At 41.1% G+C, this 24,113-nt stretch overlaps 1 protein-coding gene across 1 annotated transcript in view; it reads left to right on the top strand.

Moving 5' to 3' along the window:
* Window positions 1–21,592, top strand: part of LOC129703634 (OTU domain-containing protein 4-like) — a 38,999-nt gene extending 17,407 nt beyond the window's left edge. Inside the window, exons 5-11 of the mRNA XM_055646245.1 lie at window positions 1,274–1,346; window positions 6,010–6,091; window positions 11,696–11,840; window positions 13,700–13,766; window positions 16,654–16,774; window positions 16,867–16,931; window positions 21,023–21,592. Coding sequence (XP_055502220.1) covers window positions 1,274–1,346; window positions 6,010–6,091; window positions 11,696–11,840; window positions 13,700–13,766; window positions 16,654–16,774; window positions 16,867–16,931; window positions 21,023–21,124 — 655 coding nt within the window. The 3' untranslated portion in view covers window positions 21,125–21,592. The remainder of the gene's footprint in view (window positions 1–1,273; window positions 1,347–6,009; window positions 6,092–11,695; window positions 11,841–13,699; window positions 13,767–16,653; window positions 16,775–16,866; window positions 16,932–21,022) is intronic.
* The last annotated feature ends 2,521 nt before the right edge of the window (window positions 21,593–24,113 follow it).

Raw genomic sequence — 24,113 nt, 5'->3', positions numbered from 1 at the left:
AGACTGAGTGCACTAGTTCTGTGATCTGCCTCAAAGTTTAGCAAAATTCAACATTTTAACTGATTACTATTCTATGAAATGCCTTGAATCTTTTCACTACACTATCTAAGTGCAAATTATTACTTATTTAATTGGGGGAAGGTTGCTTATATGTTACACAATTCCCCAGTGGTTTCTGTTTCGGGAAATGGAATTGGCAAGAGTTTTTAAATTGGATCGAAAGTGAGTAATGTGTGGTCCAAGTGCCACCATGTATTTGTGTTGAAAACATTTAATTACTTTATCTGGAATAACATTTTTACAGCACAACCATTATTTTATTGTTCCTAATATGACTGTGCTGAGGATTTGGGTGTAGAATAGTAATGGTGTATATATTGGGGATGCCCACCACAGTGATATTAGGGTCACTGACCTGTAGTTTTAATTGTTTGAGCAAACCTTTATTACCACTTCTGAGTTAGTCTGAATGATGACTTGGATCCAAACAACTAATTGTGAGTTTGGTCCTAAAACCTATTTAACAATGACCTATTGAGGCAATTTATTTTCCTGAATTTCCATGCCACACTCAATTTCCTCCTCTTTTTCATGATTACTCTCAAAAATGCTGAAACTTGAGGGGAAAAAAATAATTTCTGCCATGCTAGTATTAATTAGGTTATGTTACAAATTCAGGAAATTTCACAAAATGGGTGGTGGGTGTCTGAAGCAAGCTGCAGAAGAGGTAGTTGAGACGGGGACTATCCCAACATTTAAGAAACAGTTAGACAGGTACATGGATAGGACAGGGTTGGAGGGATATGGACCAAACAGGGGCAGATGGGACTAGTGTAGCTGGGACATGTTGGCTGGTGTGGGCAAGTGGGGCTGAAGGGATTGTTTCCACACTGTATCACTCTTTGACTAATAGATGATCCCCGAGTGTCATTTGGTTCTTTCTCAAATGACCATTAGCAGTAGCATATATAAAAGACATCTTGGGCGATACTCATCATGCTAAATGATGACCCACATGCAGGAGTTCGCAACCAGCAGGATTTCGAATTTTTGATTCTTGGACATGAAAATCTGAATGATTATGGCCTGGTTGAGATGATGTAAATGGATGCAGATTTTGATTCTTGAGACTTTGTTGTTTATAGTGTCATACCCTAAACAATTGAGGCAATGATAGCAATTATGTTTCGATTTGTACAGAAAGACAGAATACCGTTGTTAGTCATTGGATGGTTCAAGCTTTTAATTTTTTTAATTTCTTTTGACTTTTTAGGCGGGATTTTATAATTTACCAGGAACCAAATAGACCTCCTGCCCGAGTTACTGAAAATGGATTTCCTGACACGGTGAGCTAACAGAAGACATAATAAAATCATTTAAAGTGACCTTAAGAAAAGATATGACAAAGCCACTACATTAAAATGGATAGGAGTACATATTATGTATAGGCTTATATAGCCAGTTAAGTGATCGAGGGTAGTCTGCCTGAATTGCCAAACTTTGGAATTGGGCCATTAAAAATGCTGTGGTGTTTACCCTTCTTTGTTAAACTTAAAGGTCACAGGTCCCATTACACATTTTTTCATATAAAGAAGGGCAGGCAAGTTCTTCTTGGCATCCTGTTCATTAGTTATTCCTGTTAACATCATTATACCAGATTTTTTGGTCATTAGTTTTGGTCATTAGTCAAAGGAGTTTGCTTTGTGTGGATTGACTGCTGTGTTTCCAATATTATAACAATGATGACATTTCAATCTACTTGACTGGCTGTAAAGCACTATGGGAAATCTTGAGTCATGAACAAATAATGCAAATTTGTTCTTTCTAAATGTTTGGCATTCATGAATCGAGGTTGGACCAGGGAGAGTAAAGCTTCTGATGTTATTTAGATGGTTGTGCAAATACAAATTTAATAGGTGGGTGAAGATTTTATACATTGCCTGGGGTGAGGATCTAAAAGTTTCATTGGGCCAAGCATGAGAATACCCGTATTATGATTTATGCCAATTTAATAGGAAATTTCCCAGTGGGCGAGGTGGAGTGAGCACTTTCTGTTCAGATTATTCTTTCCAATCGCCCAAGGAAAATTCTAAATGTATTTAAACAGAATCATACCTATTTATACTGGATAGATCAGATTCCTTCATCATTGTTCCTGAAAATATCCTGCCCGCAATACTGACAGCAAACCTCAGGATGTCTCATCGCATCAGATGACATACAGGCAAGGAGTTCAAGAAGGACATACAGGACATACAGGCAAGGAAACTGCTTCCAGCTTATCATCGACTGTTCTCTCTCAGCCCATGAAACTGTGCTCGTCCTGATTGAACAATACCTTGGGGAAAACATTGGAAGTATCAAGGTGCTGAATCTGATTTGGGTGGGGATTCAATGTGCAGCAGCAAGATTATCTCAATTATGTCATTATTGTCCTAGCTTGCTGTGTCTTGCAGTGTATATATCAGTGCTGAATTGGATTTGTGTAATAGTAAGTGAACCAACCACTAACCCTCTAATCAAGTATCTACACCTCTGCCTTAAACATATTCAAAGACTCCTGTTTCATCACTCTTTGAGGAAGAGAGTTCCAAAGACTTGGGACTGACTAAAAGAAAACAAACATTGCCTCATCTGCATTAAGTGGGAGACAGCTGATTTTTGGACTGTGGCTCCTGGTTCTAGTTTCACTCACAATAGGAAATGTTCTCACCCCATCCACAAAGCGCTGAAGGAATTCAATGGGCCAGACAAGGGAGAGATTGGACAGGCAATTTTGCCAGTATATTCTCTCCACAGATGCTGTCTGACCTGAGTTTATCCAGCACTTTGCATCTTGCTCAATATTCCAGCATCTACAGTCTCTAGTGTTCTCCTTCCACATTCATCTTGTTAAGAACCATCATGGTATGATATGTTTCGATCAAGTTGAAACTCTTCCTCCTCTAAGTTAAAATAAATACAAGCTAAGCATGTCTAACATTTGATACTCACTTTGTCGTTTACTACATTTGCCAGATCTGTCCATTCAAAATTTGTCTTTGATCCCTTTGTAACCTCACTCCTGTTTCAAAATGTACATTCCTTATCTTGGTTTCATCAGCAAATTTAGCTACTAATCCATCATTCAAGTCATTTATATAAATTGTAAAAAGTCAAGGCCCCCACACTGGCTACTGTGGCACTTTTATATGTTGCCAACTGTAATGTATTCATACATATTCATGTGTATGTTAATGAGTTGGTGTTCAATATAAGCAGGAAATGCTGGGTAATAAATCTCTCTCTCGTGATCCAGGCAACCAGTGTGTAAGTCTTGTTCTTCATTCTGCCGTCCGGAATATAACAAAATTGGCGACAAGGACGGGATAGAGTTTGTGAACTCATCCTTTAAATACAGCACAGGGCTGTTTTGCAACATGCAGTATTGTTTAACATTTTAAACAGCAAATACGGAGCTGTGTCGCAGTTGTTTGTGAGCTGGACACGATAGGCCGCAGATCCTTCTGTGCATGGGACTGTAGTTTAAAACAGCAGCTGTACAAATCGTAGAGGTTTTGCCAGGCCATCTCTATATTGTGTCTAAGTGGCAAGATGGCGTCCTTGAGATTGTATAGGATTTTAGACCGAGTTCTTTTTTGTTGAGTTCTTCAAGCTGTATAGCCTTTCTACAGATAAGTTTTAGGTGAATTGCTACACCAGAACAGGCAGAAAATTGGGGTTTTTGAACGGACTTTTAAAAAAAAACAAGAGAACGACACGATAGCACTTTCGACAAGAGTAGAGAGTGGTTCAGCTCCTATATGGAGAGAGCAAACATGTTTTTCACAGTAAACAATATAATGGAGATTAGCAGTGAAGGAGAGGTAGTGACTGGAACTAATAAGGGTGTTTGCGAACGCATTAAAGCGATTCTGCTCACGGAGATCAGTCCTGAACTGTACGGCACACTCGTGAATCTCCTTGTGCCCATAAAGGCAAAAGACGTGCCTTTCAATGACATTATGATGAAGTTGGAGGAGCACTTCAACCCAAAGCCTCTGGAAATTGCAGAAAGCTATAAATTCACCACTAGAAACCAGAAGCAGAATGAGACAATCAATGAGTACATTGTTGTCTTGATAAACTTAACTTTGCAATGTAACTTTGGAACCTTCCTCGGACGCGACAAATTTGTTTTGTGGTCTAGTGGATGAACAAATTCAGTCCAAACTCATGAACATTCCGGATCTTACATTTGAGAAAGCATGCAAGATGCTACCACAATGGAGATGGCATCAAAGAATGCTCGCGGGTTTCGTCCACCAGAGACTGCAGTGGCCGTTTACAGTCACAAGGCAGTGTCTACGGCCAAACCACGAGGCACTAAACCAAAACCAAAGAATGGTGGGGAACCGAGTTCAGCCAGTTGTTATTGTTGCAACGGTAATCACTCATCCCAATTTTGTCAGTTCAAAATGGCCTAATGCTATAACTGCCAGAAGAAAGACCATATCGCCTCAGCATGTCAGGCCAAGCTTAAAACAGGAAACCAACAACCTGCGGGAAACAAGAGACAACAACAGAAAACAGTTCACAACTTGGAGATGAACCCAGATGGAAATGAACTTGGGTTGTACACTATTTATGCAACCAACATCGATAAGCCTATAACCAGCCAAGGCAAGGACATTCGAACTAAACTATTGATTAATGAACAGTTAATTGATATGTGTATTGACACGGCAGCAGATTGTTCGGTCATGAGCAGAGACCTGTATGAAACAAAGTTCTCACAGCCACCATTATTTGAGAGTAAGGTCAAGCTGAGAACCTACTTGAGCGAAGTTTTGGAGACATGCGAACAAATGAACTGTAAAATTCAGCATAATGGTCAGTCAGTAACACTGCCCATCATTGTGGACAGCTACAGAAATAAACCAACCCTCCTTGGAAAGGATTGGCTGAGTAGAATAGAGTTAGACTGGAAGAACATTTTCAACGTTGATTTGTCCAAATCACGTCATGAAAACGTCATAAGCAAACATGCAGAAATTTTTGCCGACAGTTACACGGGAATAACAGGGTACTCTGCGCACATTCGACTCGAGCAAGATGTGAAACCTGTGTATTGTTGACCAAGACCTGTACCATATGCACCAAGGCAAAAAGTAGATGAAGTACTTGACAGGTTAGAGTGGAATGGAGTACTTGTGAAGACAGACCAGAGTAACTGGGCAACGCCAATTGTGGCCGTACCCAAGGCCAACAAAACTGTTTGACTATGCGGTGACTACAAAGTCACAATCAACCAAGCCGTTGATGATGAACCGTTACCAACCTCGCAAGATCTGTACGCAGAACTTAGTCTTCACTAAACTGGATTTAGCTCACGCCTACGCCCAACTCAATGTCAGCAAGGAAAATCAGCAGTACTTGACTATCAACACACATAAGGGCCTGTATTCGTATACAAAGCTGCCCTATGGTGTGAAATCCTCCCAAAAAATCTTCCAGTCTGTCATGGATAAAATATTACAAGGCATTCCGCACTCTGTGTGCAACCAGGATGACCTACTGATATTCATAGAGGGCATGGTAGAACATCTGCAATTCCTTGAGCAAGTTTTCACTCGACTGAACTGCCACAATGTCAAACTGCAAAAAAATGAAAATGTGCATTTGCGCAGTCAGAGGTGGTCTACCTTGGACTCAAAGTAGACGCCAACGGACTTAGCCCTGTGAAGGCGAACGTTGAAGCAATAGTGAATGCTCCAAAACCCAACAGTGTTTCAGAGCTACGATCATTCCTTGGGATGGTGCATTCTGTGCGCGGTTCCTTCCAGATTTAGCAACTGCGCTAAAGCCACTTCATCATCTGCTACAAAAAGATGTGAAATGGACGTGGGGAAAGGATCTTGAACTCCTATTACATTTTAACTTACCTGGTCAACTTTCAAATGTACCTTATGGTGTTAGAATGTGATTACAGGAAGCATATCTGATTTTATTTTCCTAACTTCCAAATAGATCTCGTTATGCTTTTCAAATGGAAACCATTATGACAGTGTCTATCCTCGGAAATTTGTAGATGCTGCAGCTCTTTGCCAATGTAAGTACCTTTTTTTTTAGTTTGAGAATATTTTCGATATTTTCCATAATTTAGACTCCATTTAAAGCTGTCAGTCATTAATTCCGCAAAAGATTAGAAAATGGAAGAACAGTGGCACAGTAGTAGAGTTGCTGATTTACAGCGCCAGAGACCTGGGTTCAATCCTGATTACGGGTGCTGTCTGTATGGAGTTTGCACGTTCTCCCTGTGCCCGTGTGTGTTTTCTCTGGGTGCTCCGGTTTCCTCCTACATTCCAAAGACATGCAGGTTTGTAGGTTAATTCTGTAAACTGTGTGAAAGGGTAGAACTAATGTATGGGTGATTGTTGGTAGGCGCAGACTCGGTGGGCCGAAGGGCCTGTTTCCACATTGTATCTCGAACTAAACTAAAATAAACTCTCTGATCTTGAAAGCAAAAATTAAATAGTTTTAAGGGCCTGTCTCACTTACGTGTCCTTGGCATGCAAATGACGCGACCTCGTGGTCGCGTTGAGCCGTGAAGGTCCTGCTAAGGTCGGGCGCGATTTCATGCGTACGCACAGCCATCTGGAGCGCGTGACGTCATTTGAAGTTGGACACAAAGCTGGAGTAACTCAGCGGGGCCGGAACCGTCTCCGGAGAGAAGCAATGGGTGACGTTTCGTGTCGAGACTCTTCTTCAGCCTGAAAATGTCTTGACCCGAAACGTCACCCATTGCTTCTCTCCAGAGATGCTGCCGGTCCCGCTGAGTTACTTCTGCATTGTGTGTTCATCTTCAATTTTTTTGGCCCCACTCTGGGAGTAGAAGTGGGGGCGGATGCGGACTGCAACGGCCGTGAGCCCCAGGCCGAGCTCGACGATTGTTTGCCTCCTTCTGCTGCTGTTGGAGGTGAGACGTTGCGTCTTGGTCCTGTCCCACTTTGGCCGTCAGTTCCGCGACAGGCCGTTGGCACGCGAAGATTTCGTTCATTACAAAAATTTCAGAGCCCTGCGCGATGTCGCGCACAACTATATACTCCTCCGCGCTTCTAAGTGGGACCGGCCCCGCGCGGCCATTCGATGCCCGTGCGCCTAAACGCAAACTCGAGGTCGCGTAATTTGCGTGCCAAGGACACGTAAGTTGGACATGCCCTTTAGTTCTTACACATACCACTCCTGCCAGATGAATTATGGAAGGGACCAGAAACTTTAAAAATAAACATATCAGTAAGTTAATGATAACTTAGAGTCCATGGTACTAGAGCAGGGAAGGTTGACCACTTCTGTATATCATGTTATATATCTGCATGTGCCCCACGGGCTTTGTATAAAAGTGAATCAATTTTTTTCCCGTCTTATTAATGTCCCTTTGCAATTTGTTTCTGGTTTTGTTGTAATTATAATCTCTTGATCTGTTACAGCCCACGAATTTCAATAATCTCTTTTGGGCTATATATTAATTATTGAAAGGAACAATCAATAGAAAAGGCTGCAGAAATAAATATTGTGGTGCAGCATATTTCTAACGATTTGTAAAAACTTGGTTTTGCAGCCCACTATTTTCCCTCTTGCAGCAAATGTTGTTATCCAGATTGATAACCTAGACATTAACTCGACAGTACCCTATCCAAGCCATCCCTAAAGAATGTGTTCACTGAACTTCAGTCTCACAATTAAAGTGTCCTGAAGTTTGTAATGTGTGATCATTTTTCAAATCTGTGTGGTAATTGCAAACCAAAAAACTGAGAAATGACTTCAACTTATTTTTTCAAAATATTATCTTTAAATAATTTTTTCCAAAATGTTACCTTTATCTAAAAATTTTAAATTGGTTTTGTTATCGGTGTTGAAATGGAACCTATTTCCAGTATGATATTTCAGTTTGGTTTATTGTCACATATAACGAGGTACAGTGAAAAGCTATTGTTACATGCGAACCAGTCAGCAGAAAGACAATACATGATTACAATCGATCCATTTACAGTGTATAGATGCATGATAAGGGAATACCGTTTAGTGCAAGGTAAAGCCAGCAAAGCTTGATCAAGGATTGTCCGAGGGTCACCAAAGAGTTAGATAGTAGTTCTGCACATCTCTCTGGTTGTGGTAGGGTGATTCGTTTGCCTGATAACAGCTGGGAAGAAACTGTCCCTGAATCTGTTGGTGTGCATTTTTGCCTGAGAGGAGAAGAGGGAGTGATCAGGCTGCGACTCGTTCTTGATTGAGCTGCTGGCCTTGCCGAGGCAGCGTGAGGTATAAATGGAGTCAACAGAAGGGAGGTTGGTTTGTGTGATGGCTGGGCTGCGTCCACAATTTGCTGCATTTCTTGCAGTCCTGGGTGGAGCTGTTCCCAAACCAAGCTGCGATGCATCCCGATAAAATGCATTCCACAGTGCACAGGGACATGCCGAACTTCCTAAGCCTTCGAAGGAATTAGAGGTGTTGGTATGCCTTCTTGGTCCTTGCTTCAATATGGGTGGTCCAGGAGAAGTTGGCGATATTGACTCCTAGGTAATTGAAGTTTTCGACCCTCTCCACTTCGGCACTGTCAATGCAAACTGGGGCATGCGTGCAGCTTTACTTCCTACAGGAATGCCTAACTTTACAGAGCTATACGATCTGTTTTTTTGACCTGGCATAGCCAGCATAAATACACAAGGGTTAAACCACTCCTCCCAGGAGTTGGGAATTGGCGTGGTCATACATTCTGTAGTGATTCGTTATTAATTTATTCAACCAGAGTGGGGTCTGCAAAAGGATAATAATAATAATAATAATACATTTTATTTATGGGCGCCTTTCAAGAGTCTCAAGGACACCTTACAAAAATTTAGCAAGTAGAGGAAAAACATGTAAGCGGAATGAAATAAATAGTAGGGACATGATTAGTACACAAATTAAAGACAGAATTCAATTCAAAACACAATATGAGGCAATTCAAGCACAGATGAAAAGGGAGGGGGACGTGGGGCTAAGGATAGGCAGAGGTGAAGAGATGGGTCTAGAGGCGGGACTGGAAGATGGTGAGGGACACGGAATTGCGGATCAGTTGGGTGAGGGAGTTCCAGAGCCTGGGAGCTGCCCTGGAGAAGGCTCTGTCCCCAAAACTGCGGAGGTTAGATTTGTGGATGGAGAGGAGACCGGCTGATGTGGATCTGAGGGACCGTGAGGGTTGGTAGGGGGAGAGGAGGTCAGTGAGATATGGGGGGGCTAGATGGTGAAGGACTTTGTAGGTGAGGACCAGGATTTTGTAGGTGATCCGGTGGGAGATGGGAAGCCAGTGAAGTTGTTTGAGGACTGGAGTGATGTGATGCCAGGATGTGGTGTGGGTGATGAGTCGGGCGGCTGCGTTCTGGACCAGTTGGAGTCGGTTGATGTAGGTGGAGCTGATGCCAAGGAGAAATGAGTTGCAATAGTCCAGTCGGGAGGAGATGAAGGCATGGTTGAGTCTTTCAGCAGCGGGAGGTGTGAGAGAGGGTCCGAGTTTGGCGATGTTGCGGAGGTGAAAGAAGGAGGTTTTAATGACATGGCGGATGTGAGGCTCAAGGGAGAGGGTGGAATCAAAGTTCACACCAAGGTTGCGGGCCTGGGGAGATGGGGAGACAGTGGTGCCGTCAATGGTGAGAGTGGGGTTATTGATTTTGATGAGTGTGGATTTGGAGCCTATGAGGAGGAACTCTGTTTTATCGATGTTGAGTTTGAGGAAGTTATGTTGCATCCAGGTTTTTATAGCTGACAAACAGGAGTTGATATGGGAGAGGGAGGGGTTGTGGGACGATTTGGTGCCGAGGTAGATTTGGTTGTCATCGGCGTAACAGTGGAAGTCCAGGTTGAAGTGGCGGAGTATCTGACCAAGGGGGAGGATGTAGATGATGAAGAGGAGGGGGCCGAGTACGGAGCCTTGGGGAACGCCTTGAGTGACTGTGGCTGTAGCAGAGGTGTGGTTATGGAGAGAGGTGAAGTGGGATCTGTTGGAAAGGTAGGAACAGAGCCAGCTGAGTGCAGAGCCTTCAATGCCGAGGTCCCCAAGTCTGGTAAGCAGGATGTTATGGTTCACTGTATCGAAGGCTGCGCTCAGGTTGAGGAGGATGAGGATTTTGAGGGAACCAGTGTCAGCAGAGGTGAGGAGGTCGTCGAGGACTTTGAGGAGAGCAGTTTCTGTGCTATGGAGGGGGTGAAAGCCAGATTGGAGGGGTTCGAATAGGTTATACGCAAGGAGGTGGGAATGAAGTTGTGACGCAACGATACGCTCCAGGATTTTTGAAAGAAAGGGGAGGTTTGAGATTGGGCGGTAGTTAATGAGAGAGGAGGAATCAAGACCAGGTTTCTTTAAGATTGGTGTGACAGCAGCAGTTTTGAAAGCGGAGGGGACAATTCCTTGGGACAATGAGGAGTTGAAGAGATTAGTGAGGTAGGGGCAGAGAACGGGGAGGCAGGACTTCAGCAGGGAGTGGGGAGAGGGTCGAGGGAGCAGGTAGTGGGTTTGGAAGAGCTGATGAGTTTGGAGATTTCAGTAGGGGTGACCAGGTCAAACTGGGAGATGAAGCAGTGTGGAGGAGGGGTAAGGAGGTCAGTGGAGATGTTGAAAGGAGGGGCCTTGGTAGGTGGTGGAGTAGATGCTGGGGAGTCGGGTACAGGGGATAAAGATTGATAGATGGTGCTGATTTTATCAGCGAAAAAGTGGAGGAATGAGTTGCAGAGATCCGGAGTAGAGGTAGGGAGAGTGTTGGCTCGAGGCTTGAGGAGGTTGCCCACTGTGGAGAAGAGGGTTCTGTGGTTTAGGCAGGGGTCGGTGAATATGGAGGAGAGGTAGGCAGATTTTGCAGCAATGAGAGCATCTTTGTAGTCAGTGGGGTGGAGTTTGTAAGCTTCAAGGTGGACTGTGAGAGATGATTTCTTTGTGAGTCGTTCAAGTCGGCGACCAGTCTGTTTCAGCTTACGAAGTGCAGGTGTGTACCAGGGTGAAGATGTGTTGACAGTTACGGTTCTTGTTTTGAGGGGGGCCAGAATGTTAAGGTGGACAAGGTGGAGTTGAGATGGTTTGTGAGATCATCAGGTGAGATATGGGTTGAGTCCAGGGGGAGAGTGGTGGAGAGCAGGTCAGAGAGATGGTGGGAATCGATGGATTTTAGATTACGGAAGGTGATTTCTCGGAGGAAGCGAGGGCGAGGTGTCGGAGAAGGGATGGTGAACCGTATAAGCTTATGATCAGAGAGGGGGAAGAGGCATGGATGGAGGTCGAGTACCGGTTGATTTGTGGAGCAGACCAGGTCAAGGATGTGTCCTTTGTCATGGGTGGGAAAGGTGACGTGCTGAGTGAGAGAGAGGACCTTCTGAAGCATATTTGAAAAAGAACTGTATTAATGTACAGCCTGTTACATTGGAGATCAAATGAAAATCTGGGGAGAGAGGAGAGACGGTGGAAACCTGCACCGACCCTTTCTCATGGTAAGATGGCCTGGATTTTATGACATTCTAAGCAGGCATATTTCCAGTAACATTAATAATTAAGTGCCATTGCAGTCATTCCCAAATAACTGGTGGGTGATTGATTGCTGGGTGTAATCAGAACTGCTGTGTTTTGCTTTGTGTTTTTGGTGTGTGTATAAGTATATGATATATTATGCGTTAAACTTTTGATTTGCAGCCATTCTCTATGAAATGCTATACCAGGATGTACTAAAAACTGATGTTGAGCCCGTGATATCAGCACTGGATGCAAACGGCAAAACAAATGAGCATGTCCACTCCAGTGAAGATTCTGATTCTGGCGCCGAAATGGAATTGCATCGGTAAGTAGTCAAATTAAAAATAAAAAACGGGGTGATTACTGGGGTTTTAAACAAGGGGATTCAAAGGAACGGTTCCACAGTAGGAAGCAAATAGATATGCAATTCCTGAAGACTGAATGAAAGTTGGTCACTCAGAAATATGATCGGTACAATTGCCTGTACCAAACCTTGTTGTGAAGGAAGGCTATTATTAATTTTCTTTAAGGCATCATCCAATTGCACGAAAATATACCCACGTGAGCACAGTGTAGTTCCTTAACCTATCAAATTACCATTGATTCTCTAGTTTTGCAGAGTGGTTAATGTGGAACAGGTTTCCTATGGTGACAGTGGAAACAGATGGTTGTGATTGACTTATTTACAATAAATAATTTCTAGGGAAATAGTATGTATTGTAAGGGAAGTTTCATGTCATTTGATTTTTAAAGTTTCTCTGCCTTGCTATTTGGGCCTATTTTCTTCTTAAAGAGCACTCCATGAGGAAATGTTATTCTGTTAGTCTGGTCTGTATTCAGGATTGTATCATGGAAGTATTGGAAAATGTTAACTCTGCATTAGCTACTCTTGGATTAAGCTGCTTTGTTCTTGTTTATTTCGGAGTCCATCTCTGATAATATGATACTCTCAGAACTTTGGTTGTGCTGGAATGGAAAATTCAACCATTGGATATTATTATTGTTAACATAGTAACACTTTCAATTTCTTCAAGATGTTACAGCAGCATAATACATTTTGCAGTAAATTTAATTGGACTCTGGGAATCGGGAGGTGGGAAAAGGGACCCTGGTATCTTTAAAGGGAGCATAGGAATAGCTATATTTAAGAGGGAGTTAGATGTGGCCCTTGTGGCTAAGGGGATCAGGGGGTATGGAGAGAAGGCAGGTACGGGATACTGAGTTGGATGATGAGCCATGATCATATTGAATGGCGGTGCAGGCTCGAAGGGCCGAATGGCCTACTCCTGCACCTAATTTCTATGTTTCTATGAAACATTGCCAGGTGAGCTGAATTTGGGGATTTCTGAACAATCAGATAGTGGGTTATTGAATTTTACTGTATCTTGCATTCTTTCTTTCTACCAATGTATATTGTTATTTCTGAAAAGCTCACCCTCGCCCTTAAACTCTAGTGAGTGCTTGCTTGTGATCTGTGGCATTTCATTAGGTCAGCTGAAAATGCAACACTAAATAATCGTGAAGAATGAATAGAAGTAGGCTGGCTGTATATATAGGCTGTTGAAATTGGTGACCAAAGTCTCCAGGAATTTCCTATTATCAATAACAAAACACACATGCCATGGATAATTTAGCCCGAGTAATCTTTCAAGTTAATTCATAAAACTGAATTACTTACGTTTATCTTAAGAGAAGCGTATGCTGTTGGAGAGATTACAGCTCATTCAATGCAGATTTTCTGTTTGGGAAAAATAACTAGTTCACATTTGCAAAACAATTACCATGGTGATCATTATTTCAACCTACAGTGAGCTTTAGTTAGAAAACACAATGACTCACTGCGAACTGGGCAAGAGCAGCATGATTCACAGAGTGATAACGAGGAAGTTAATTGGATTCTTAGATTTGTATTATGGCCACAACGTGATGCTTTTAGTGGAATCTGATGTTAACAAATGTGACTTTTTCATCGCATGCTCCAACCTCCTGTAAAAATAGAATAGAAATCAAGCTCAGAGTGAAACTGCATGCTTGCAAATTTTATTTTACAATTCTCAAATATTTTTCATCCAGTTTTTTATTTTGTGGATTTTCTCTAAGCTCATGACAATGTCCTTTCGTTGCTTTAGATGAACATTTAAATTCTAGCATGCCTGTAAATTTCGTTTTCAAATGTTTTAACAGGGGCAAAGCTGCCGATGAGTGTGACATGAGTGGATTCAAGTCCCAGTCGTGTAATAAAGTCAGAAAGGTACTCGTGCAATTACTGTAAACTTTGTGTGTTTTTGAAATGTAATGTCTGGAAAACAGCATGCGCTTCTAAACAGCATTTCCTTCATATTGTATTGAAAATTGACATAAGATATGCATTCAAGACCATAAGCGCTCTGATTTGTGAGAGACCTGGGCCAATCTGGCACGACTATATATTGGACAGTTCGGAAACCCAATGCTTTTTTTAATCCCCAATTTTCTTGTGCTCGTTACTGGTAAGTAGAAATGGTCAAATTCTGTCATGAACTTGGCATCAGTTAAGTCATCTTTATTAAGTTTCTTAATGTAATGAAACAGAAATTAAGATATATTATGGCTTCACATGATAAGGAAATATACCGGTGATTAATAAATAAACATTCTGCGAGAGTTTTTAAAAGTTATAACATTAAAATAGTTAATTTATCTAAATATCTAAAACGCTGAGCATATAAAATACCAACATTTGACAATCACTATTACTTTTGGCAGAGTAACTGTGATACATTGATCAAATGATGTTGCATTCTTTTCTGAAAATTATGTAAGTAGATTTAGATTAAATTGACCAGTCGTTCTTTGTCTTTTGTGAAAAAAGGTCAGTGAACCTTTGTACAGCCACAGATTTGATCCTAATCTCTGACCATCTCAACTACTTGTTGATATTTTAATTACTTCAAGGGACATTAGCAAAAGACAATAACATGTCACATCTGTGTACAAATCATGGCCCTCTTTCCACCCATGCCTCATCTTGATGCTTTTGGGAGCTTCACCTACAGGACAAAATTGTGATTGGTGTTCAATATGTTTAGGCTTTTTCTTTTATAAGCTAGAGGTCAAATAATGATACTGAGTTGGATGATCAGCCATGATCATATTGAATGGCGGTGCAGGCTCGAAGGGCCGAATGGCCTACTCCTGCACCTAATTTCTATGTTTCTATGTTTCTTTTTTTTTTTTTTTTGTTTATTTTATAAGAAGTTAATACAGCACAAAACAGTGCAGTGGAACCTAATTTTAGGTGCCAACTATGTAATACCGTAATCCATTCTATGTACAACCTCTAGTTTTATGTTATAAGAAGGAAGTAAGCAGAACAAGAAAAAGAAAACAATAGAAAGGGGAAAAAGTGGAAAAATAGATGGTAGAGAGTAGAAAAACGTGAAGTGTGTATATAAAAAATAAAAAAAGGAAGAGAGAAAGTGGAAAGTAGAAATAGAAGAGAAGGCCCCTTAAAAGAGAATTTTTCTATGTTTCTAATAAAAAGAAACAACTCAATTTTTGGATCATTGTTTACACTATTAATAATATACTGTGGTGCGTTTTGCGATTTCATTGCTTCAGTACAATGAGCAAATTTAAGCTGTGATACAATAAATTAAAGAAATATAACCCAAGATACAATATTATTTTAAATTGAAATCAAGACAAAGATATGCTAAAAAAAACCATTCTTCTATGGGAAAATCGGGACAGTTTAGCCTCTCATTGACTGGACTCTGGACTCCTCACTCCCTTTGACCTTGCCAGGGCTCTATTTCTCATGCCCATCCTTTAAGCCTCAGTATCATTCTACTGAGTAACATCTAAAAAACATAGAAACATAGAAACATAGAAAATAGGTGCAGGAATAAGCCATTCGATCCTTCGATTCAATATGGCATGGCTGATCATCCAAAATCAGTACCCCGTTCCTGCTTTCTCCCCATATCCCTTTGATTCCATTATCCCTCAGAGCTATATTTAACTCTCTTGAAAACATCCAGTGAATTAGCCAACACTGTCTTCTGTGGCCACGAATTCCATAGATTCACAACTCTCTGGGTGAAAAAGTTTTTCCTCATCTCAGTCCTCAATGGCCTACCCCCTTAATTCTTAAACTGTGACCCCTGGTTCTGGACTTCCTCCACATTGGGAACATTTTTCCTGCATCAAGCCTGTCTAATACCTTAAGAATTTTATGTGTTTCTATAAGATGCCCTCTCATCCTTCTAAATTCCAGTGCATATAAGCCCAGTCGATACATTCTGTCATCATATGTCAATCCCGTCATCCTGGGAATTAAGCTGGTGAACCTACGCTGCACTCCCTCAATAGCAAGAATGTCCTTCCTCAAATTCGGAGACCAGAACTGCACATGATACTCCAGGTGTGGTCTCACTAGGGCCCTGTACAACTGCAGTAGGACCTCCTTGCTCCTATACAAAAGTGAATTAAGAGTATATTGGAGTATTAATTTGAATAACATCCAATAATCTGGAAAATCTGCTGTCCGGCACCATAAAAGTCCTAAATGTACTGATCTGCGTTTAGGTGGGCAAGAACCAGGGGCCTGGTTTGTGCGAAGGAGTGTTAGAATCGCTACCCAATGAGGCGGATGCTAACCTGAATGATCCGATCGTTGATTTAATTGAGTTTTAATGTAGGTTTTGCTTGCTAAAAATATCTGATGAATCTTTGTTTTTTCAACACTGGCCCTGTTTAACACACTCGTCAATGAGTCTTACTCCTGCGCTTATTCCATTGCCACAAACTTCATCTCCAATTTTTTTTTTTTTTAAAGCTCCTTCGAAAAAATATGCAGAAAGTTGATTTGTGCATTAGATTTTGCTGTACATGAGAGGGGGGTGGGAAAGGATAGAATAATTTGCCAACCGCGTCCAAGCTGGCAGAGTGAGTGAAGAGACGCACAATACTGCAGATGTTGGAATGATGAGCCAAAAGGCTAACTGCTGGAGGAACCCCAGCAGCTGCAAGTTCTAAGAACAATGAAATAGATCTGCAAAACTAAAGGATTTTTTATTGCCCAAATAAATGAAAGTGATTATTTTGGGAAAATGTAAAGTTGCTTCAGACGCATGTTTTATCACTTACATTTTCAGAAGCAACGAGAGAAAAGTGAAAATGCAGCTCAGAATCCCTTTCCTGGCGAGGTCCTCCGAGCGTTCAACCCGAATGTTTACAGAAATATTGAGTACGAAGTTTGGCAGAAATCAAAGCAAGGTAAATGTTTTAAGTTTGCAACCTTTGATTCCAAGTAAGCTATTTCACACCATGTTGCTGTTAAATATTAATATTTAATCTCCACTTTCCAGCGCAGCAGGAAAGGGATTACTCTATTGCTGCTGGCATGCAGTACGTTGTTGGGGATAAATGCAAGGTAGGCATTGATGCAAAAATATCCACTCTCTGATTTTTGACATGGTGACGAATCTTTAGAATGTGTAGCACCTCCTGTTTGGTCTTGAAGTTGGAGGAGTGAGGAATAAGAGAATGACGGGGATTAAAGGACCAGGATCCAAAGATCAGTAGCCCCAAATATTCCTTGTTATAGGACCATGAACATTGGGTTACACGTCCAAACAGTGACTCGAGGCACAGATATTTAGCTGCCAACTTAAGCTTTCATTGGCTGCAGATGATGCTCTAAAACCCTGAACTTATGTCCAATTGTAAGGCTGGGCGGGGTTGTCATGACAATCCGGCCTCTTCCCTTCTCTCTTTTCCCCTCCTTCTGGCTCAATTGACATTGTTAAAATGTTCAAAAGAATCTTAACTCCAGAACAAGTACTTGCAACGTATTGCTTTAGTGGTTGGTGACTATTTGTGTGAACATGGTGATTGGGTTGTGCTTTGAATTGACACTGAAATGACGTTGAGTGTGATTTCTCTGCTTGATTCCTTATAACCTCGTCTTCCTACCGTGGTATGAATGGAGTTCTTGCAGGAAGTCGAAATAGAATGGAATGTAACCACCTTACATTTTCAAATGGAACTTATCTAATCTTACTTATTAAATGGTCATGGAATTTTTAACTAAATGCCACCTCCAATAAATACAGGATATATGAAACAAACATGTGGGAAGGATTTGGTCACAGAGTGACTAAATTGGCAGAGTTAAGAGATTAATAGACCTATCATTTCCTTGAGCATTGAAAAAAGAAATGGAATGGCAAATCCAACATATCTCTCCCAGTGATATACAGTGGCTTGCAAAAGTATTCATACCTCTTGAACTTTTCCACATTTTTTCACGTTACAACCACAAACATAAGTGTACTTTATTGAGATTTTATGTGATAGAACAACACAAAGTGGCGCATAATTGTGAAGTGGAAGGAAAATGATACATGGTTTTCAAATTTTTTTACAAATAAAAAACTGAAAAGTGTGGCGTGCAAAAGTATTCAGCCCCCTTTACTCTGATACCCCTAAATAAAATCCAGTGCAACCAATTGCCTTCAGAAGTCACCTAATTAGTAAATAGAGTCCACTTGTGTGTAATCTAATCTCAGTATAAATACAGCTGTTCTGTGAAGGCCTCAGAGGTTTGTTAGAGAACATTAGTGAACAAACAGCATCAAGAAACCCAAGGAACACACCAGACAGGTCAGGGATAAAGTTGTGGAGAAGTTTAAAGCAGGGTTAGGTTATAAAAAAAATATCCCAAGCTTTGAACATCTCACGGAGCACTGTTCAATCCATCATCCGAAAATGGAAAGAGTATGGCACAACTGCAAACCTACCAAGACATGGCCGTCCACCTAAACTGACAGGCCGGGCAAGGAGAGCATTGATCAGAGAAGCAGCCAAGAGGCCCATGGTAACTCTGGAGGAGCTGCAGAGATCCACAGCTCAGGTGGGAGAATCTGTCCACAGGACAACTATTAGTCGTGCACTCCACAAATTGGGCCTTTATGGAAGAGTGGCAAGAAGAAAGCCATTGTTTAAAAAAAGCCATAAGAAGTCCCGTTTGTAGTTTGCCACAAGCCATGTGGGGGACACAGCAAACATGTGGAGGAAGGTGCTCTGGTCAGATGAGAACAAAATTGGAAGTTTTTGGCCTAAATGCAAAACGCTATGTGTGGCGGAAAACTAACACTGAACACACCATCCCCACTGTGAAACATGGTGGTGGCAGCATCATGCTGTGGGGATGCTTTTCTTCAGCAGGGACAGGGAAGCTGGTCAGAGTTGATGGGAAGATGGATGGAGCCAAATACAGGGCAATCTTGGAAGAAAACCTGTTAGAGTCTGCAAAAGACTTGAGACTGGGGCGGAGGTTCACCTTCCAGCAGGACAACGACCCTTAACATACAGCCAGAGCTACAATGGAATGGTTTAGATCAAAGCATATTCATGTGTTAGAATGGCCCAGTTAAAGTCCAGACCTAAATCCAATTGAGAATCTCTGGCAAGACTTGAAAATTGCTGTTCACAGACACCCTCCATCCAATCTGACTGACCTTGAGCTATTTTGCAAAGAAGAATGGGCAAAATTTTCAGTCGCTAGATGTGCAAAGCTGGTAGAGACATACCCAAAACACTTGCAGCTGTAATTGCAGCGATAGGTGGTTCTACAAAGTATTGACTCATGGGGGCTGAATACTTTTGCACGCCACATTTTCAGTTTTTTATTTGTAAAAAAATTTGAAAACCATGTGTCATTTTCCTTCCACTTCACAATTATGCACCACTTTGTGTTGGTCTATCACATAAAATCCCAATAAAATACATTTACGTTTGTGGTTGTAACGTGACAAAATGTAGAAAAGTTCAAGGGGTATGTATACTTTTGCAAGCCACTGTAAGTATGAAGGCAGTGAGCATGAGCAAAGTGTGCTTAAAATTAGTATCTAAAGCAGAGAAAATAATTTGCCATTGGATCACTGGATCTCTAGGATGACCTATTAATTCATGGGAAAATTATAGTTGGTTATTATATAGACACAAGGAACTGCAGATGTTGGTTTGGAAAAAAGACGCTAAATGATGGAGTAACTCATTGGGTCGGAAGGTATCTATGGAGAACATGGATAAGTGACGTTTGCTATCTATGTCCTCCAGAGATGCTGCCTGACCCGCTGAGTTAGTCTTTATTTGGTATATGTTTTTTTTCTATTGTGCTGCTCTTCCTTTCATCTAATTGAAGTCAGTGACTCATAAAAACACAAAAGTGTGTTTATAACTAAACCCTGCCCCTTCCCATTGCTGTGGGGCTGGTGTATATTGACACCGTCTGGTTTGGACTCTAACCCATTCTTAAACAGTGATTCTTCCAAATCAAGTATCAATCTCTCTAAATCAATTATGCCCCAGAATTTACACTGGACTCTGCTGCCCTCTGCAGGGAATGCAAAGCTCCAAATTCTTCTGCACAGGATAAACATGCCTTGTGAATTTGGTCTTCATTCCGTTCATGTTTATTTGTTTATTAAAGATTATTTGCAAGTTGAATCAGTGGCAAGGAAGGCAAATGCAATTATAGCGTTCATTTTGAGAGGACTAGGATATAAAAGTCAGTATATAATGCCGAGGCTTTGTAATGCTCTGGTCAGACTGCATTTGGAGTATTGTGAGTAGTTTTGGGCCGCATATCAGTGGAGGGATACGCTGGCATTGGAAAGAGTCGAGAGGAGGTTTATGAGAATAATCCCGGGGATGATTGGTTTAACGTATGATGAGCGTTTGATGGCTCTGTGCCTGTACTTGTTGACGTTTAGAAGGTAGTGGGGGGAATTTTATGGAAACTTACCGAATAATGAAAGGCCTGGGTAGAGTGGACGTGGAGAAGATCTCTCCACGAGTGGGAGAGTCTAGGACCAGAGGGAACAGCAGCAGCAGAAAAGGACAAGGAATTTCTTTAACCATGGGGTGGTGAATCCGTGGAATATATTGCCACAGACAGCTGTGGAGTCCATAACTTTAGGTACTTTTAAGGAGGAGATTTACAGGTACTTCTTCTTCTTATCGAGTCCACACACAAGATTAGAAGTTGTTCAGCCAGAGTTGAACACACTTCTCGGCATCTGCATACAATGGTGTCTGTCTTGTTGCTTCTTGTGCTTCTTGTGCGTGGTGGTGGAAAGATTGGTGGAAACAGGGCCGCGATGTGAACGCTCTTTACTTGACCCCGACAGGTTCCTGATTAGTGAGGATGTCAAAGGTTACGGTGAGAAGGCAGGAGAATGGGGTTGAGAGGGAAAGATAGATCAACCGTGAAGGCAGAATAGATTCGATGGTCCGAATGGCCTAATTCAGCTCCTATGACATGAACTTAAAAACTTGTTCCTCATTTGTCTAAATCGTCTTTTCTCATCACATTGACATTGTTGAAGCCCTTTATTGAGTTAATTATTTCTTGAAACTTTTTGAGTTGCTTGTTATTGCAAATGCATGCTTTACTTAAATGATGAAAAATGCAACAAAATGAATATATTTTAATATCCATTGCAATACCTTCTTCAGGTCTGTTTGGATAATGGTAAATACTACAATGCACACATTCAGGCAATCAGCCCTGACAATGGACCAGTTGACGTCTACATAGAAGAACTAGGAGAAAAGTAGGTTCAACCATATTAATTTAAAAGATAATTGTGCCTTCCATGTTTTAGCCTTTAAAAATATTTGATGATTGTTTTACGTTTCGTGGTAGCATTTTTCTAACATGGTGCGAGCATGATGATCCGTTTGACTTTCATGATGTGAGAGGGTGGAATGTGTGAGCAGCTGCTATCAATATGTAGGGCAACAGAAGTGTGTGTTCAAGGACTAAAGATTTGCAATTTTCCAACTGATCCACATGTACCTTGAAATAATTCTCCAGCCAAACTTGGAGAAGTGATGTGAGCCATGGATTAAAAATGCAAAGTGGATGGGGGTGCAGTGAAGGTATGTACTAGGTTGAGAGAAAAATGCAAACACCATGCATACCATTTGTACAGATTCAGATTCAATTTTAATTGTCATTGTCAGTGTACAGTACAGAGACAACGAAATGCATTTAGCATCTCCCTGGAAGAGCGACATAGCAAATGATTTGAATAAATAATAATAAGTGTCCGGGGGGGGGGGGGGGGGGGGGGGGGGGGGGGGGGTGATTGGCAGTCACCGAGGTTTTCAGTTTCCCTTATGGCTCGGTAGGTGGCCCATTAAGTCCTACTTTTCGATGGGATCCAAGGATGTGTCGAATTGGTCATTTTAGACAAATGTCATGGGGATTGTGGACACTGGAGTGGATGATAAAATAGACAACTAATTATTACTCTCTACTCAATATAAACCAAATATACCCCCATTGTACATATGCTGTAGTATTGACCTCAAAGTCTGGTAATGGAATAGAACTGATATTCTCAGGCTAATCTTGTCTAAAATATTGTTTACCGAACAAGATACTGCAATGTGATCAGCAGCTGGAATCCTACTCTGGCATAACCCAGGATTTGCAAGAGAGAAGAGGAGAGAGATACCTTTCCTCTCATTATCTGCTCTAAATGTTTGGGGACAGAATATGTGCAGAGGTACAGGTTTTCTGCACTCTGCTAGTTATACCTGTATTTAAAACACAATTCCCAAGCTTACGCAAGCTGGGCACTTGTTTCACAGAGGAATGATAATATCACCCCAACTATTAAAATTAATGGCTTAAGAGGCAACTTGGAAGAACTGAGAAGGAGGGTGAATTGGAGTTGGCAAGTTCAATATTTAAATTTGGTACAGGAAGATAAATGAGACCAGGGTTGAATTAAATGGGAGTGGGGGAGAGAAGTGAGTGTGAAGGAAAATTAAAAAAAAAATAAAGTTAAATATGACATATTTGAAAACTTCCAACAATAATTCCAAGGAATTAGATGAAACACAGTTCATTTTCTGGGCAGGAGTCATTGATTGACAGCCATGATTTACTTTTAAATTAAAATAATACTTTGGCCACAAATTGCAGACTTAATTTTCTGTCGGGTTTAATGGGTATAAGCAAATGCAGAAATCACAGGGTATAGATTTATTATTGTCATGTGGCAGTGAAAAGCTTTGTTTTGCATGCCATCAGATCAAATCAGATAATGCTCTTCATGAATACAATCAAACCAGACTCGCGTCTAACAGGTGGAGCAAAGGGGAAGTTACCAAATGCAGAATATAGTTCTTAGCATTGTAACAAAAACTAGAAATGGTGCTAGACCTAATGACAGAAGAAGAATTCATTTTGGACATGTCTACACTAAAAAATGGAAGACAAAGGACTGCATCGTTCTTGAAAATGGGTCTCCTTACATGGTTAATTAAAGTTTGCTACTTCATTGCAGAGCTTTGCTTTCTCATATAGTGGCACGAGTTTCTCTTACATTTGACCTCCCAAGTGCAACACCTTACACTTGTCTGGATTAAACTCCACCTATTTATTTTCCAAGAGGTCCATATCTTTTGACAACCTTCCTCACTATTCACAACACTGCCAATTTTTGTCATCTGTGAACTTGGTAGACAGTCCACACACACACACACAGAAATTTGTTCAAAATTTGTTGCGCTTGGAGCAGAGGAGAACAGCGAATAAGGTGGCGAAAAATCATAGCGATATAGGGTGCCGTTTTTGCGCAAATTTAAAGACAACGCAGACCAGAAGAGGACAAAATGAGAATTTTAGTAATGGTATATAGATTGATATAGATAGACAGATTTTGTAAATCATCAAACAACAGAGATCCCAGCATTGATCCTTGTTGGTCACCATGGTCACAGACCTCCTGTCAGAATAACACTCCTTCACTGGTATCCTTTGTCTTCTATGGCCAAACCAAGTTTCAACTAATCTAACATGTTTTGACGGATCTTATGTGTCTTAATCATCTGATTCAACCCACTGTGATGGACCTTGTAAAATACTTTACTAAAGTCAATGTATTCAACATCCTCTGCTCTACCCTCATCAATCATCATTGTTACCTCAAAAAAAGCTTGATCGAGTTGTAAGACATGACCTCACTTGCACAAAGTCATGCTGCCTATCCTGAATAAATCTATGCGTTTTTTAGATGTGAGTAGATCCAAAGCTTAATCTTCTCCATTCATTTTACTACCACTGATGTAAGGCTCCCCGCCCTATAATTCACCGTTTTGTCTCTACTGCCTTTATTAGATAAAGGAACAACATTGGCTTTTCTCCAGTCTTCTGGGACCTCACCTGTGGTTAAGGAGGTAAAGTGGTAATAAGAAAGTTGATGAAAATGATTATATTATCCTGTCCAGATCATCCTTGTTATATGATCCAGACCACGTTCCATATTGGCCTTACCCATCATGTACACACATTTCAGATTATACAACTTTACCAAAACACAAAATGGAACGTTTTGGCTCATTGTTCTTTAGTGGTTCAGAATAAATGCTCCACATTCTCCTCTCCTTTTTTCATCCTTTATGCCCTCTTCTGCTTTAAATATTTATCTAATATTCTGTTTAACATTATGCAATGAGTTCTGTCACAGACTATATAAGGATATTGTTTCTAATTATCTTTACTTTAGTGACAATTTTAAATTGTTGTCTTAAT

Source organism: Leucoraja erinacea, chromosome 1 (assembly GCF_028641065.1).
Source record: "Leucoraja erinacea ecotype New England chromosome 1, Leri_hhj_1, whole genome shotgun sequence".
NCBI classification, from domain to species: Eukaryota; Metazoa; Chordata; class Chondrichthyes; order Rajiformes; family Rajidae; genus Leucoraja; species Leucoraja erinaceus.
Note: the sequence above shows the minus strand (reverse complement) of the source record. Positions and strands in the feature narration are given on the sequence as shown.